This window comes from Myxine glutinosa, chromosome 1 (genome assembly GCF_964187855.1).
Source record: "Myxine glutinosa chromosome 1, kmMyxGlut1.1, whole genome shotgun sequence".
NCBI classification, from domain to species: Eukaryota; Metazoa; Chordata; class Myxini; order Myxiniformes; family Myxinidae; genus Myxine; species Myxine glutinosa.
Window position 1 is genome coordinate 364,546,294 of NC_136261.1, and position 17,335 is coordinate 364,563,628.

At 43.6% G+C, this 17,335-nt stretch overlaps 1 protein-coding gene across 1 annotated transcript in view; it reads left to right on the forward strand.

Annotated features, from left to right (window-relative positions):
* LOC137414560 (endosome/lysosome-associated apoptosis and autophagy regulator family member 2-like) overlaps positions 1 to 17,335 on the forward strand; it is a 155,734-nt gene that overhangs the window by 83,603 nt on the left and 54,796 nt on the right. The window contains exons 7-9 of the mRNA XM_078770035.1: positions 4,512 to 4,661; positions 6,547 to 6,635; positions 8,805 to 8,985. Of these exons, the coding sequence (XP_078626161.1) occupies positions 4,512 to 4,661; positions 6,547 to 6,635; positions 8,805 to 8,985 (420 nt within the window). The remainder of the gene's footprint in view (positions 1 to 4,511; positions 4,662 to 6,546; positions 6,636 to 8,804; positions 8,986 to 17,335) is intronic.

The window sequence follows — 17,335 nt, forward strand, 5'->3', positions numbered from 1 at the left end:
AGTTCCCGAAACTTCTTCCATGCACACCTCACTCCAGCAACCGTTGCCGAGTCTGATCCACCTTCTCCATTCAGCATGTCTCCTAGGTAGAAAAATGTTTTCACACCTTCCAGCTTCATGCCGTCTCCAAGATCCAACTCAACATTTCCTCCATCTGCAGCTCCCTCTGTGCACACCTTACACTTGAATGTAGCTGCCACACTTGTTAATGACCCTCTCAGACCACTACATTTTTGATTAACCCACTCAGCGCATATTTTACATTTAATGGAGTTCACTGCGACACCCTTCCTGCACACAGCACACGGCCACTTCCCAGTTATTTCCACCTCACCACATGCTTTACCACTTGCCATCACCTTCGTTTTTCCGATATTCACCTTCAGACCTTTTGTGTCCATACATTCCTTCCACTTGTTCATCTTCTCCTTCAGTCCATCCATACTCTCCCCAATTAACACCAAATCATCTGCATACAACAACTCCCACGGTAAACCCTCCTTTACATTCCGAGCCAGCACCTCCATCACAGCTGCAAATAGTAGTGGACTTAGTACCGACCCCTGATGCACTCCCACCTTCACCTCAAACTCACCACTGTTCCTGTCCTTCGTCCTTACAGCTGTGCGCGCTCTCTCCTACATTGCCATCACTACTCTGATCCACCATTACTCCACTCCTAACTTCCTCAATGCCCATGTCACTACTTCGTGTGGAACCCTATCAAATGCTTTCTCCAGATCAATAAACCCAAGAAACCTCTTCTTCCTCTTCTCCATTTACTTCTTTTGCAACTGCCTTGCAATGAAAAGTGCATCTGTCATTCCTCTTCCTGGCATAAATCCAAACTGCATTTCGTCAATCTTCACTTTCTTCCTTATCCTCCTCTCCAACACCCTTTCCAATACCTTCATTCCATGCTCCAATAACTTTATCGCTCGATACGAGCCACAGTCCAGAGGGTCACCTTTCCCCTTGTATAGAGGAACGAGTGTACTCAGTTCCCAATCCACTGGAATGCCGTCCTTCTTTCACCACCAGATTACAGATCTCTGTCATTCTCTTAACACCCCAACTTCCTGCTGCCTTCAACATATCTCCCACAACTCCTGTTGGCCTTTCCGCTTTTCCACTCTTCATTTCTTTTATCGCTTCCTCAACTTCCTTCTCAGTTATCTTCTCTGCCGGTCCTAAAACTGGGTTACTTTGGGATACAAAATTGGGATACAATGCTGGGATACAAAACATAAACTGTTCACCTGGTGGAGGTCTGCTCTCTAATGAATGCCGTTCTAGTTCCTCCTCTGTTTCTCTTTGTCGAGCTTCTGCATGATACTGTTACGGATTCGGCACTTCCGTGGTTGTGCTTTAAAATTCACTTGAAACATTTCTGGTTATGTATTATTATTATTATTATTATTGGGGTTTGAAGGAAACGGTGATAATGGTTATTGTTGTTTAAGGGAAATGGTTATTGTGGTTAAAAGGTTGAAAGCGCTCATGGAAAAAACGAGACAGGAAACAGGATCGAGCACCGGAAGGCGACGGGAGAGAGGAAGAAGAAGGCGTGAGGAAGAAGTGGAAAGGCGCATGTCTTGAAGCTCCGTACCGAGCGTGGTCGAGAAAACGTCGCGAGTGAACTTGGAGTCTGTGAAAGGAATTTCGTGCGATTGGTGTTATCGCGGGAGTATTGAAAAACCTGCGTAGTCAGGTATAGGCATTGAGGTTCCGGAGAATCCTCGCCTAGAGGCTTCGGCTCGAGTAAGAGCCGTGCGCCATTTTGACCCTCGCGCGTCGTTCACTGAACAAGGTTTTTGCCGTGTCAGCTGGTCTCACCCTCCGGTGGTCTGCCGGGGATGGGTGTGCACTAAAGCGGCGTGTGAAGATTACACTGCGGTTCGCGGATTGAACGGTGAATGTGCACGTCTGGATCGCGTCTTTGGGATTTCACTTTCCACCGCCAGTTTGCTGTTGGTTTGGACCACGTGACGGTCCATGCCTTGCCTACACCTCCTTACTCACCTCTGCGCCTCATCGCCTCTTCGCCGGGAGCCCCTCTGAGTTATAGAGACATTGAGGAGTGTTCTGTTCCATTCACTCGGAGCGCAGTGAGTTTGAGTTAGGTTACTAGAGAAGATGGTACCATCTTAAGATATTGATTGTATGGTTGATTGCTATCATTGTTGTATTGTTCTTCCTGTGTGCCTTTTAATCTATTCTTTCTTTGTGGATAACCATTGGTGTGGTTTCAATATTAAGTTTGACACGGAATAACATATTTTTCTGCCGTGGCTCTTCTCGGGGTTCGGAGGTATACCGAGACCAGGAGGTCAAGGAGGAACACGTAACAATACTCTCAATCTGTAGCCTGGCTTTCATCCCTTTGTTAAGAAGTTTCCCTTGCTCTTCTCAGTGCTGTTTCAGTTCTCTTTCTCGAGAGACAAATTTCTCTCTTCTGTCTCTCTAGCTCTTCTTTGTGTTTTGTGAGCTCTGGCCCTTGATAGACGAAGCCCTCTCCTCTTCTATCTCCCTATCCTTTCTATCACTTGCAGCTTTGGCTGGATTTTTACAGAGGTCTGACCTTAATTTGGTGGCATTTTGAAGCTTCATGCAGTATCATGCACGGTCATCTAGAAAAAGAGGAAATATCCTCAGGTTTTGTGATTAAATCAACCATGTTAATCGTGGTTTGTTGCAACAAAAATCAAAACCAAACTAAATATTTTAATGTGTGAACTGCCCTGAAGGCCTCAAAATGACCTCTGAGGCCACAGCATATGCTCTGATTCACGTAAACGGTGTTTACCCACATTTTTTACAGCACCTAAGCGTTAACTCCTTTAATATTTTCCAAAGGATTGTTGATCAACTTAAAATTCACAGGCAGGAACCTTTCTAATCTACCATATAAAACACGATGTCAGTTTGTGTGTTTGTACAGATGTCTGTCCCCCTTCATAAGGGTAGCTTTTAATCTTTTGACCAATCTTTTAACACGAATGTGTGTTCACTACGGTCTATTTTTGAGGATAAAACAAACGTGAAAAATATTTTCCATAAAAGAGTAATTATGTCTTTTCTATTGGAATTGTAGAGGGTAACTTGCAAACCGCGCCTCAAGGGTGGTGTACAAAAGCGTTTAAAAAAAAAAAATACAAGGTGCAGGGAGGTGGAATTCGCTACGTGTGATGCGCAAAGCGTGCAGAGTAAAACGAGTGTTCATTTACGTCTGTAGGGTGTCTAATAAATAAAGAAGATGTAAGCAAACCTGACACTAGGCCAAGGCTTCAGACTTTGCCAGCTTAGGAGGCTGCACCGTTGAATAAACTGTTCCAACCCATCATTTTTTTATTGGCTTTTTACTAGTTATCATAAATGACGGATCTGGATGACAGACCTGGGCGATTCACTTAACCTGACTTTGTTCCATACTTGCGTGGATGGTCTGCCTTTAATGCATCTTGAATTGGTTCACTATTGGTTCACTGCATCTGTATTGAGTCTGTAGGCCAACAATAACGAGTCTGTAGATCACTATAACTCGACCAACGTACTGTATTGGAATATGTCATAAGTTTATTGAAGTGCCCTCAGGTCTATTATATTGGTCGTGGCTCGTTGTGGCTTAGTTTGTCATATGCCCCGAGGGCAGTTTGCATTTTCGTAAGATCGTCGATCGATCTCCCAGGAGCAAGCCAGAGATCCCTCACATATTAGATGATGTGGTGTTGCCTTCGTGAAGCCTGCACTGTGCAGTCTTCCATAATGGTGTCGTTCTGCACAAACTGGGCTGCAGCACGGTGAGTGCCAAATGATCCCGCAGGAGTAGCCCGCGTTGGGTTACCCCCTGAAACATCAGATGCTTACTCGTCCCTTATTTACCAACTGATTGCTCTGAAACCCGATACAGCCCCACTATTCGATGGTCCACAGGATCACTCCGTCTTAAATTTTTCTATTTCGGATCGGGGAGCTCCCAGGGAGGGTTCCTTCAAATCGGCAGAGGTCTGAACTACAACCTCGAGAGATGGCCGTCAGTCCACTTGTGGGGGAGGGGTGAGTGGGCGGAACTGAGGCTATTTGTTTTGTAATGGTAAGTGCTTTTAAAAATAGTACATGCTTTTTTAATGGTACATCCTACTTTTTTTAAATGGTATGTGCTTTAAAAAAATGGCACGTGCTGCTTCCCTGCATGAGACTCAGAATTTAAAAGGGTTAGAGCACAGACAAACAACCATAGGTTGGAAACACTAGCCCAGGCTTTGATGGCCTCATTGTATGTGGAAGTTCCTTTTTAAAGGAACCTCGTATTTAAGCTTCATGTAAAAACTACCACTACAGAAAATCTAATATAGACATTTTAAAATGGGAATTGATAGGAAAAAAAATCAATGTACAACTTATCATCTTATATTATTGTTTAATTACGTTTTTGGATTGTACGTCTTTTCAATGTCGAATATGGAGTTTGGTGTATTGTTAATTTGGATTTATCCATCCGATGCTCACAGGTGTTGCCTACACATCACAGTGTTTTCCATGTTTGGCTGGCACGTACAGCAAGGAAGGATTTTCCACCTGTTCTCCATGTCCCAGGAACACCTACTCACTCAAGGGCGCAAGCTCCTGCTTGAAGTGCAACGATGTCGCAGAGTATGCAGGTAGGAAAATATTATTTCCCATTTACAAGTTGCTTTGATTTTACAAATCGTGAATACGTATGCCAATCTGAAATTATTTAATTGTACAGCAAACCCTCACTATTCGTGGGTTTACCACTCGCGCTTTTGACTGTTCGCAGTGAATTTTCTGTATTATGATTTACCATTTGCGGCAGGCGCAAAAAATAACTAGAACAGCACTCGGTATGGTGCATTCCTCCCCCAGGCTGACCAGTTTACGTTTTGTATCCCACTGATGGGCTGGATCTGGATCCTGACCTTAACAAAAGTCGAATCCACCTGTTCTTGTCACCTAACTAACTCATCCTCCAAGCTTCATCCGAATCCGTCTGCAACGTTTTGAAACATCATGCTATATATCGTTTTTGGCCCCATCTCTCAATGGTAAAGAATCACTTTGAAAATTAAAAAATTCTCGTATCTTCACAAAAAAATAGAATAGATTCGTCCTTCTCAAACATCCAACCTGTCCAACAACAACTTTTTTTTTTAATCAAACAACAAACATCCAACCAGGTTTTGTCCAAGTCAATCCACAACTTTTTGAGATATCATGCTCACAGCCAACCAGATAAACAGATGTGAAAATATAACCTCCGTCAACTGTCGGTGGCACAGGTAATGAAATAAACTATTAAAATAAAATGAATTTAAAATTTTTTTTTATATTGAAGGCTCCAGGTACGGACTATATAGCCTTCATCGAGGCCAGGCCTTAAATAAAAGAGAAGAAAACTGTATGATAAGTGTATCGTGTTTGTTTCCGAGAAAGAGAGATTAAAGCTAGCATGGTAGCTATAGCCGGAACTGAGTGGCGTGCTGACGAGGAGGGGAGTGTCGTTGAAGCTGATGGGAAAGGTGTATGCTGCATGTATGAGAAGTGTTATGATTTATGGGAGCGAGACATGGGTAATGAACGAAGAGCAGCAACGAAGGCTGGAAAGGGTGGAAATGCGAACGGTTCGGTGGATGTGTGGAGTATCGTTGAGAGAGAGGAAGACAAATGATGAATTGCGAAAGATGATGGGAATAGAGCCTGTGATGGATGCTGTGAAGAGGAACAGGTTGAGATGGTTTGGTCATGTGTTGAGGAAGGATGAAAGTGACTGGTTAAGAGTGATGGAAATGAATGTAGAAGGAAGTAGAGGACGGGGAAGACCGAGAAAGACTTGGCTAAAGATGGTGGAAGAAGAAATGCGGGCAAGGGGGTTAACAAGGGGAGATGCAGAAAATATGGCAAACTGGAGAAGATTGTCATGGGGACCGCAAGGCTAACACCCGCTCTTGCAGGGAAAATGGCCTTAAAATGCCTGTTTTTGTTGTTATTGTATGGTAGCTGTAGTTTGAGTGAGACAGAAAGTAAGACCAGCAATCCTGACACGGAGAATGTTAGATGGTTCCAGGTACCACTTTAACGCTCTGAAGTCAGAACAGTAGTACTACCCTGAGCAGTTGCTCTCTGCAACCTATTACCTAAAAAACCAGTCCAACCGGATGGGTGTTTTTTAGGAGACACAATCTCCGTACTGGTTGGCCTCCCGAAGGGAGCTCATCCGCCCTTTAACAGGTATTGTTTTTAGTCCTGCAGTCAGTGACTGACTTTAACAGTCAGTCACCCTTCCCACTGGCGAGCCAATGAGGGCAGTCGGTTTAGTCGCCGACCACCCAACCATGCGACAGGTAGCACTGGGTTACATGATACCAGTAGCAGTCAAGAGACTGACCTGACTTAAAATGAAAATTAATGAAGTTAGTCGTTGTCCCACCATAGCCTGTTCAGAAAGATATTGCAAAACGGAGTACCGTACAAGTCGATTATGTTTTTGAATATCCAGTCTGAGTTTTGACATCTGTTTTATGTCAGAACTTGGATCTGCCAAATGCAAGTTGAGGCCTGCTTGTACTGACGAAGACTACTTTGAAGTTCATGCTCCCTGTGACCATGATGGCATGGTAAGACCTGACTTAAACCTTGTGGCCACCAATCAGGTTTGGTGTTTGAGCCTCATGGAATTAAAATCCTGTATACTCTGTCGTTCTTTCTAAAACGTCCTGCATGAATGACTCCATAAATCTCTCGATTAAGGATAGTCTCGATATATCTCCTCGTACCCCTTGTTGTTTTTTATTATTATTACATTTCCTGAAGTCTTTTCAATTGCATGATGATTATCTTCATTTTTGTTCTCCCCTTTAATATTTATTTTTTGATGCTCCAACCCCTTAAATTTTCTCACCAATTGATATCCAGTCTTTGGCACCCTAAAGCTATGTTAAAGAGTGCTTGAAAAGGACAATAATCTAATATTGCAGTTATACCTAAAAACTTGATGGAAAAAGTACTCTCATCCCTTATCAGCATTTTATTGAAGTGAGGTGGTGTATAAGCTGGTTGATACTTGCAATTTCACATGCAGTCCAATTCAAGATGAGCACGGCTTGCATTTGATGATGATATCGTATAATCTGATTGTTGGTTCACGAGTTATCAAACAGAGTGACCACTATATTAGTCATGGGTGTGTGTGTGTCTGTCTGTCTGTCTGTCCGCGGCATAACTACCCAATGATATCCTCCGATCTTGATGAAACTTGGGTGGGAGGTTGATATCATGATCTAGTTGTGTCCTGCCTAGAGTGGGCGTATTGCGCCCATTGTGGGCGGAGCCACGCCCGAAAAAGATGTCTTTTTAGGGGGTAATCGGGTTCAAGCTACATCTTCTCAGAGAGATGGTGGAATCTGACAGGGGTTTCGGTATTTGGTTAGGCCAATGTCATGTGTCTAGCCCCACGGAGCTCGATTTTTCATTTTCGCCCCAAGGTCAAGGTCACAAGGTCACAAAATTTAGAAAGTCGATTTTTGATGGTTTTATTACATTGTTCGCTTCCTGATAGGGTGAAATGTCGTACATGATCTTATATTATCACATACATCATGAAATAGAAGTTTTCCAACAAATTTCAGAATCTTCGACCTTTGACCTTTGAAGGTCACAAAGGTCAAAGTTTCAAAGTTGTTGGAATCGAACCGAATTTTCGGTTTTGTGTATCTAACTAACCTCATCACTGATTATACATTATTTTCGATATCATTTCAAGGTCAGCAACCTTCGTTTTGACATTTCCGGGCCTGGCCTGTCTGGGCCTGTTTCGGTTATAGTCCGTCCTTTGTCATTGAATACCGCTCGCTCGTGAACCATCGTCGTCTCCTGACTTGTCTAATACAGTATTTAGAACAGAGCTATGTATGTGTTTGTATGTATGTTTGGTAACTACTCCGTGACCACTTGTCTGACCAACCTCAAATTTTTAGGGTATACACAAGGGGTCCCTACTTGGGTTGCCCACAGAATAATTTTCAAAAATATTTCGAAAATGTTTTATTTTAAATTTTGGGATTTAAAAAAATCAGATTTCTCATAGGTCTTAAAAGTCTGGTGTTGGCTCAGCGGTTTGGGTGCTGGCTTGGGATCCGAGGATCCTGGGTTTGTATCCTGGTCGATCGCTGAATTAACACCAGGTGGGTTGACTCAGCCTGTCATCCTTCCGAGGTCGGCAAATTGAGTACCAGTTCACTGGTAATTCCCTGTGTGTCGCAAGAGGCGACTAACAGGGTTGGCGGCAGGAAGGGCATCCGGCCGTAAAACATTGCTTCAAAAACGGGACCACGGTGCTTGAAAAAGGCCAACCCCTGCTCTGCTGGGAAAAATGGCCTCTAATGGTGGTTCATTTCTCATAGGTCTTGTTATTTGGATTATTTCTCCATTGTAGCAGAACGGTTTCATCACTGCACGGCAACTACCCCGAGACGAAGACTGTAGATAGATAAGACTGGAAACTCATTTCCAAGAATGTGCCGCAGCACATTGCCCACCAAAAGTGGGCCGAGAAGGACACTCCCACGCGGAAGATGAGAGAGTACCCGTTAGTTGCAAATAAAGCCTTGTTAAAGTGAATTCTATTTAAAATTATTTAATTCATTGCATTTTTATTTAAACGTAACAAATAACCAAATCTCAAATTGGTTTCTTCGATATTTGTGAGAAAACGAAATATATTACGACACAAGTTTTACTTTGCAAGCTATTAAAGTATCGACGCCTGATGTGCCTCACATGGTCAGACACAACTGACATACCGCTGGGTCGAGCCCAAGTTCTGCCGGGAGGATTTGGAGGGAGCTGTCACACTTCCTGCGTTCGAGGAAAGGCATCCCTGCCCACCGTGTAATCCTGGCTTCTTCAAAAACAATGATTCGGTCTGCATTCCTTGCTCGAATGATTCGTTCTCCGATGGCACGTCTGGTATGTGGGATTCATCACCACCTTAAAAAAAACATTTGTTTTTTTTATCCTAATCATTGACAAATGTGTTTCCTCTTCCCCTTTCCTTCTTCCCTCTTCTTTGGGCTCTGTGCAGTCGTCGGGTGGAGAGTGCATCAGTCTGTCCAAATATACAGCTGTGGTTTAAGCACAGTTCACACGTATTGGTAAAAGGGGAAGGACACTACTTTAGATTAGTGGTACATTGAATGAATGAATGAATGAATGAATGATCGTTTTAAGGCCATTTTCCCTGCTAGAGCGGGGGTTAGCCTTGTGGGCCCCATGACAATCATGGTTCCCTGCTTGAGGCAATATTTTTACACGTCACTATTCTGCATTGAAGTATAGTTCAAACATAGAATTGGTACTGCATTCCAAAATTTATTGTTACCCTCGCCAGAGGAGACGGTATTGCATTTGAGTCTGTTTGTCTGTTTGTCCGCACAGAATAAATAGGATTTTCTCTGCAACCGTTGGTCCAATTGACAGGAAAATTTCACCATAGGTGCAACTCCACCTGTATAATTTTTTAAAATGATAATTATGATGTCATGGGTCACGTGGTTCGGTTGCCATATTTGCTTTAACACAAAAGCCTTAAAAACCATTGAAAATACATCCTGGCGAGGGTTTGCAATCTCTGATTGCTCTTTTTCTTGTTTGAGATTAATGTGTTAACTTGATGGTTAATATAAGTTGTGCAAATTTGATCATTGCCTCTGCCACCGAAGGTGGAAGGAGGTTATATTTTCACCCCTCTGTCTTTCTGTGAGCATGATATCTCAAATTTGTGGACTGATTCGGACGAAAATTGGAGGAGAGTTTGGATGTGTGACAAGTATGAATTGTTTAGATTTTGGTGAAGATCCAGATCTGGATACTAGAATTTTAAAAGTGATTCTTCACCATGAGATCAGGCTAAAAATACAACAAACGATATGGAGCACGATATCGTATAAGGTTATGGACGGATTCGGATGAAACTTGGTGTACAGGTTGGATGTGTCATAAGGACAAATTGATTCGATTTTGGTGAAGATCCGAATCCGGATCTGGATACGATAATTTTTTAATTCGTAAGTGATTCTTCACCATTGAGAGATGGGGCCAAAAAATGATATCCTGCATAGCATGATATTTTAAAGTTTTGGGCAAGTTATCACGAAACTAGGTGGATGAGTTGGTGAGGTGAAAATAACAAGCCAATTCGATTTTGGTTTACGTTCTGATTCCAGATCTGGCCTATCAGTGGGATACAAAATGTAAACTGTTTAGCCTGGTGGAGGTATGCTCTCTTCCAAGTGCTGTTCTAGTTATCCCTATGTACAGCACTGCAGGTTGAAAAAAAAACAAAAAAAAAAAAAAAACTTACAACTTGAGAAATTCATTATCACTGTACTTGTAGTCAGGTTCACTATGTTTTTTCGTTCAAAATCATGGTAGATTAGCAAACCTATACATTTTTGGAAACGTTATTACATGGAAAATCTGAAAATCAATGTTTACATTTGCCAATTCCGACCAATTCCATTCGACCAATTCGACCAATCGACCAATTCCATTCGACCAATTCGACCATTCGACCATTCGACCAATCGCTTTGATCGACCATTCGACCAATCGCTTCGATCGACCATTCGACAATTCGATCGATTCGATTCGATTCGATTCGATCGACCATTCGACCAATTCGATTTGCCAATCAATTTGACCGACCTTTGCTTGTGTGGAACGGACTGTGAAAACGATGCGGACTATATTGTCGGATACGACACACAGGACAGTGATGACGAACTCTAAATGGCATATTCTGTAATCGTGTATGTTTGATGCCATTGACTGCCTGTGTATATTTTGTCATTGACTGCCTGTGTAGATGTGAAGTTATACTGACTGCATGTGTATATATGATTTTGCTGACTGCCTGTGTATGTTTGGTGATATGAATTATTGTGACACATTTTGATGTTATTAACTGCCTGTACAAAATGATAACATGTATTTGATTATGCAACTTATCGCGAATATAAAGACAGTATTTTGCAATTCAAAACCTTTGATTCGTGTCTTACCATTCCCCATAGCACTAATTTGATACTTTCATTGGATTCCTTGTCCCTGAAAATATAGGTTTAGTATATTTTAAAAAGTTTTTAGGGTAATTTGAGGCAGAAATAGAACAAAATATGTATTTTACAGTGGCCATTTTGAAAATCCAAAATGGCCGCCATACAGGTATCTCTCCAAATGTAAACATTGATTTTTAGTTTCCTTATGCTATAACCTTTCCAAAAATGTATAGGTTTGCTAATCTACCATGATTTTGAACGAAATATAATTTATTGACATAGTGAACCTGACTATTGGCTAGCCTTGTTTAACCAGACTCGGTGGCATAATGATTCGATCGTCCGCTCTGAGTTTGTGGGAGGTGTATCTTCGCCAGAATATAATCGGTAATTTCCGCAAACAATTCTGCGTCGGCGGCAAAGGAAGTAAGAATCGATTAAAAAAGTAAGACACACATCTGGATTAAAAATAATACACACACAAAAAAAAACACACACACCTAGATTAAAAATAATCTAGAATAGATAAATAAATAAAAAACGAATAAAAGGAAAAACTGGCGTTTCGGGCCAGAGCAATAGACAGAACAATGGGGGCAAAGGTTCAAATAGGAAGACTTCCCTAAACACAGGAAGACTTCGGGTTGATTCTAACCCTGGCCGAGTCATACCAAGGACCTTTGTTACGTACTGCTTGAATGGTATGGTACTGCTTCCTCGCTTGGCACTCAGCATTTAAGGGATAGCGTGCAGATACACCATGTGGGTTGGCATTCATGGGGAGGAGGAAATGCCTCAATTTCCCCGCTTAATGTGGAAATAAAAGTGACGTCATCAAAAATGGAGTCGCTCGGACTGAGTATACTACGAAGTGATGTCACTTGACATCACTTCCCCCAAGCTCAGTGGCTCTGGATGTCTGAACTGAAGTCGAGGTGTGTGTGTGTGTGTGTGTGTGTGTGTGTGTGTGTGTGTGTGTGTGTGTGTGTGTGTGTGTGTGTGTGTGTGTGTGTGTGTGTGTGTGTGTGTGTGTGTGTGTGTGTGTGTGTGTGTGTGTGTGTGTGTGTGTGTGTGTTTTGCAGCTCCTTTATGGACCTTTCAACTTTTGTTGCCTTTTGTAATTTTGAAATTTTTCCTGTGCAGACATTCTATTATATACGTCCATATAGGGCTGCAGATTGAGCATGAAAATGAGGGTGAAGTGGCAACTAGCTTCCTACCAGCTAATTTTGATATTTTTATTAAGTATGGGCCCTGACTACTTCACACACTAAAAATACCCAGAATCCCCTTGGGGGAACATGTTCAAGTGACGTCATCAAGATGGCCTCCATTTTAATTAAGTTTTTGTATTTTATTTTTACATTGAGGGTCCCTGTGTCCTGATCTGTAATAAAATGATACGAGCATCTGATTTAAATATTCTATTTGATAATATTAATATTTAATAATATTTAAAATAATATTATTAATTATATTTAACAATATTTTAAATAATATTTAAATAATATTTAAATAATAAATTAATTTAAATGGTAATTTGCAATGCATGCATACATGCAATGCATTTAAATGCATTTAAATTAATTTAATAATTTAATTTAAATATTTAAATAATATTTAAATTAAACACAGCTGAAGCATTAAGATCAATTTCTTGGGTATTAGGGTATTCAGTTGTTGGTTGTAATTTTTCTATGTCTCTGCGAATAATACTAACTGCACGGTGAAGTATTTGGGAATCATTTTTGTAATCAGAACCATTGTTGTAAGCACATTCTCACGAACTTCTGCTGGCTTCATATTCGCTGTAAGTTTTATTCCTTTCTTTTTATTCTCTGGTTCTCCACAAATGAAAGTTTTCATCCCAGGAAAAGTCTGATGTTTTTTCTTTTGACAGTAAAACGACTATATAAACGGTTAGGTACCACGTCAGCACCTGCACACAATGCCAAACTACAATTTTGGCAGCCATTTTGATGACGTCATTTAAGCATGTTCCCCCAGAGGTATTCTGGGTATTTTTGGTTTGTGAACTTGTCAAGGCCCCTACTTTATAAAAATACCAAAAGTAGCTGGTAGGAAGCTAGTTGCCAGTTCCGCCATTTTTAAGGCACTTTTTGACAATAATCTGCAGTCCTCGGCTAATACTAGACAACTCTTGTATGGTGCTGTTCTCTATTGCGTTCTCATCTTGTGTAATACTGCGCATTGTTATTTGCATATTCTGTATCTATTATCTTATTCTAATATCTACCATCGCTTTCATTGTCTTGCAGATTGATTGTTCATCGTTGTTGCTAATAAACCTGCATTCAATTGATACATTCTTGTTTATGAACAATCAACTCATCTGAAGATGCCTGCTGCAGTCTGCCCCTTCCCGAGCTGTGTCTACGTTACTGACAGCACTGACAATGCCGTTGCTGCTATCCAGCTCTCCATCCACGCCATGACTCACACGTCCATTGCACCAGCCAAACCGGACAAAGTCAGCCGTCCTCGTATCCAAACCGGCGGTACCAGCGAAGATTGGCAATATTTCACCAGAAGATGGGATGGTTACAAGGCAGCGACCCAGATAATCGGCAATGATGTTCGCGTTCAACTCCTTGAATGTTGTGATGATAACCTACGACGTGACCTCCACCGCAGCAACCCACGCATTGAAATCAAGGACGAGGCAGCTATACTACAAGCCATTCGGTCCCTTGCTGTCCAAGAGGAGAATACCATGGTGTCCCGCGTAAACCTCCACAACATGCGACAGGACCGAGAAGAACCAATTCGTACCTACGCAGCCCGTCTGGCTGGTCAAGCTGAGATCTGCAAGTTTTCTGTTGTATGCTCATGCAATCCCCCTACTGATGTCAACTACACCAAGGACATGGTTCGCGATGTCCTATGTCGGGGACTCGCCGATCAAGATATACAACAGGACATTCTCGGCGATCAAAATCAGAACATGAGCTTGGAGGAAGTTCTCATTTTCGTCGAGGCCAAGGAAGCAGGGAAACGTTCCCAGAATGCCTTGCTCGATAGTGAAGGCGCTCATGGCGCAAGCCAATACAAAAACTGGAAGAACAAAAGAGCCCTGATCACTACCGACAAGCAGGCGGCCATTTGTAGTTATTGCGGCAAAACTGGTCATGGCAAACAGCCGAACATCGACCAAAGGCGTCAATTCTGCAATGCCTACGGGAAAACATGCAGTAAATGCGCCACTCGCGGCCATTTTGCACATGTCTGCCGGGGAGGCACGAAAAAGGCGGACAACAAACCTACGGACAAATCAATGGATGCTCATGATGTGGAAGAAAGCAGCCAGGTCCACGATCTCCTCTGCTCTGTCACGGAACGAGAAACGGCCATTTGGAAGCTGCAAATTAAAAGGGCCATGGCCACCTTGTCAACTCCACTACACCTCGACCACCATATATTTGACCACCTCTCTGGCTGGACCAAGAAGAAGTCTCAACCACAGCCGTACATAAAACTCATAGCACGGATCGATAAGGAATCTTATGACCATTTCGGCCAGCCACTGTCATCCCGACCAAAATCGGCCAGGCTCCAGGCCATGGCCGACACTGGCTGTCAAAGCTGCCTCACAGGACTTAATATTTTCCACAAACTCGGGCTGCGTAATGAAGACCTGTTACCTGTCAACCTGAAGATGAATGCTGTTAACAGTGGAAGGGTCCGGATTATCGGCGCCATGCTCCTACACCTGTCTGGTCGCACAGCCAATGGCGACATTATTGAAACCCGACAAATCTGCTACATCTCACCTGACACACGGAACATGTATCTCAGTCGTGAAGCATGCGTCGATCTAGGCCTCGTGTCTAGTAGCTTCCCAACCATTGGCGAATCCAACACAGTTGGTGCTGCAGTGGCAGCAGTTATCGATGCAAATTGTAACTGCCCGGAAAGATCGCTTCCCCCTACACTGCCTACATCTATCCCATTTCCGGCCACTGACGAGAACCGAGAGAGGCTGGAGAAATGGCTACTGGAGTACTACAAAAGCAGCACATTCAATGTCTGCGAACACCAGCCACTACCCCACATGGAAGGTCCGCCTCTCACACTGATGGTTGACCCCGAGGCAACACCAAAAGCGGTGCACACCCCAGTGCCTGTCCCCTTACACTGGCAGGCAGAAGTCAAGGCTGGTATCGATCGCGACATCAGGTTAGGGGTTCTGGAACCGGTGCCAATTGGTGAACCAGTGACATGGTGCAGCAGAATGGTCGTCTGTCCAAAGAAGGATGGGACCCCACGGAGGACAGTTGATCTGCAACCACTGAATGCGCACTGCACACGTGAGACCCACCACACCCAGTCACCCTTCCATCAAGCAATGGCGGTGCCACATAACACCAAAAAGACGGTAACAGACGCCTGGAATGGCTATCACAGCGTTCCAATCAGAGAATGTGACCGCCATCTGACAACGTTCATCACACCATGGGGCCGATACCGTTACTGCACCACTCCCCAAGGTTACATTGCTTCAGGTGATGGATACTCCAGACGATTTGACGAAATTGTATCGGACTTCAAAAACAAGTCCAAATGTATTGATGATACCATCATGTGGAGCGACACATTGGAAGAGAGCTTTTTTCAGACATGCAACTGGCTCGACCTGTGCGGCCGTAATGGGATTACGCAAAATCCGACGAAATTCCATTTTGGTCAGGACACGGTCGAATTCGCTGGATTCGAGATCACCATGGACAGTGTACGACCATGCCAAAGGTATCTCCAAGCGATACAGGACTTCCCCACACCAAAAACAATTACTGACATTCGCTCCTGGTTTGGGCTAGTCAATCAGGTAACATACTGCTTCAGCATGACCGAGAGGATGCGACCTTTTCGGGACCTCCTAAAACCATGCACCCCCTTCTACTGGGATGCAACACTACAATCCCTATTCGAAGAATCAAAACGACTCATCATATCTGAAGTCGCAAATGGGGTCCGGATCTTTGACAAGGAACGGACAACATGTCTCGCAACTGACTGGTCGAAGGATGGGATTGGCTTCTGGCTCCTCCAAAAACACTGCAGATGCCCTGGTGAAACCCCACAGTGCTGCCCCGATGGCTGGAAAATCACCCTTGCTGGAGGCCGCTTCACCCATGCAGCGGAGTCGCGCTATGCTCCGATAGAGGGTGAAGCTCTAGCAGTGGTGGACAGCCTGGAAAAAGTAAAGTATTTTGTGTTGGGATGCAAGAACCTGATTATTGCCGTCGATCACAAGCCCTTAATCAAGCTTCTTGGTGACAGACGATTAGAGGACATCCATAACACGCGGCTTGCCAACTTGAAAGAAAGGACCCTAGCATATCGTTTCCGAATTATCCACATCCCGGGAAAACGACACTGCGTACCAGATGCGATTTCACGACATCCGTCGGGTGCCAGACCATCGGAACGACTGCCACTGGTGGATGACATTTCCTCCATTATGGATGTGGCCACATCGCCTACACTAAGACAGCACACCTTGACTGGGCTGTGGACCACAGATGACGACACTGGCATGGAAATGGCTATTTCTATGGCAGCCATCAAGACACTCGATTCTGTGCGGTCCGTCACTTGGGACGATGTTCGGGACGAAACAGCAAGTGACACTCAGATGCTGCAGTTACTCAATTCTATTGAGCAGGGTCTACCTGCCAGTCGGGACGATTTCCCTGTGTCCATTTTGGAATACTTTCCCTTCCGTGAACACCTCTACACTATTGATGGCATAGTGGTCTACAAGGGGAGGATTATCATCCCACCGAAGCTACGGAAGCTTGTCCTTGAGAATCTTCATGCTGCTCACCAAGGAGTCACGGCTATGACCACCCGGGCCAGCAGCTCGATCTTTTGGCCTGGAATCACTCCCCAGATTCATGAGATGCGCAATCGCTGCTCACACTGCAATCGGATGGCCCCATCGCAACCAAGCGCTCCACCTACAGCCTCAGCTGAACCTGCCTACCCTTTCCAGTACGTTTGTTCAGATTACTTTCATCACAAGGGTCGGAGTTATTTGGTCACCGTTGATCGTTACTCTAATTGGCCAATCATTCAGCTAACAACTGGCGGGGCACAAGGCCTAGTGAAATGTCTGCGGTCGAACTTCGCCACTTATGGTATCCCCGACGAATTGGCATCTGACTGTGGGCCAGAATTCACGGCACATGACACCCAAGACTTCTTGCGTCGGTGGGGCGTTAACCATCGGTTGTCAT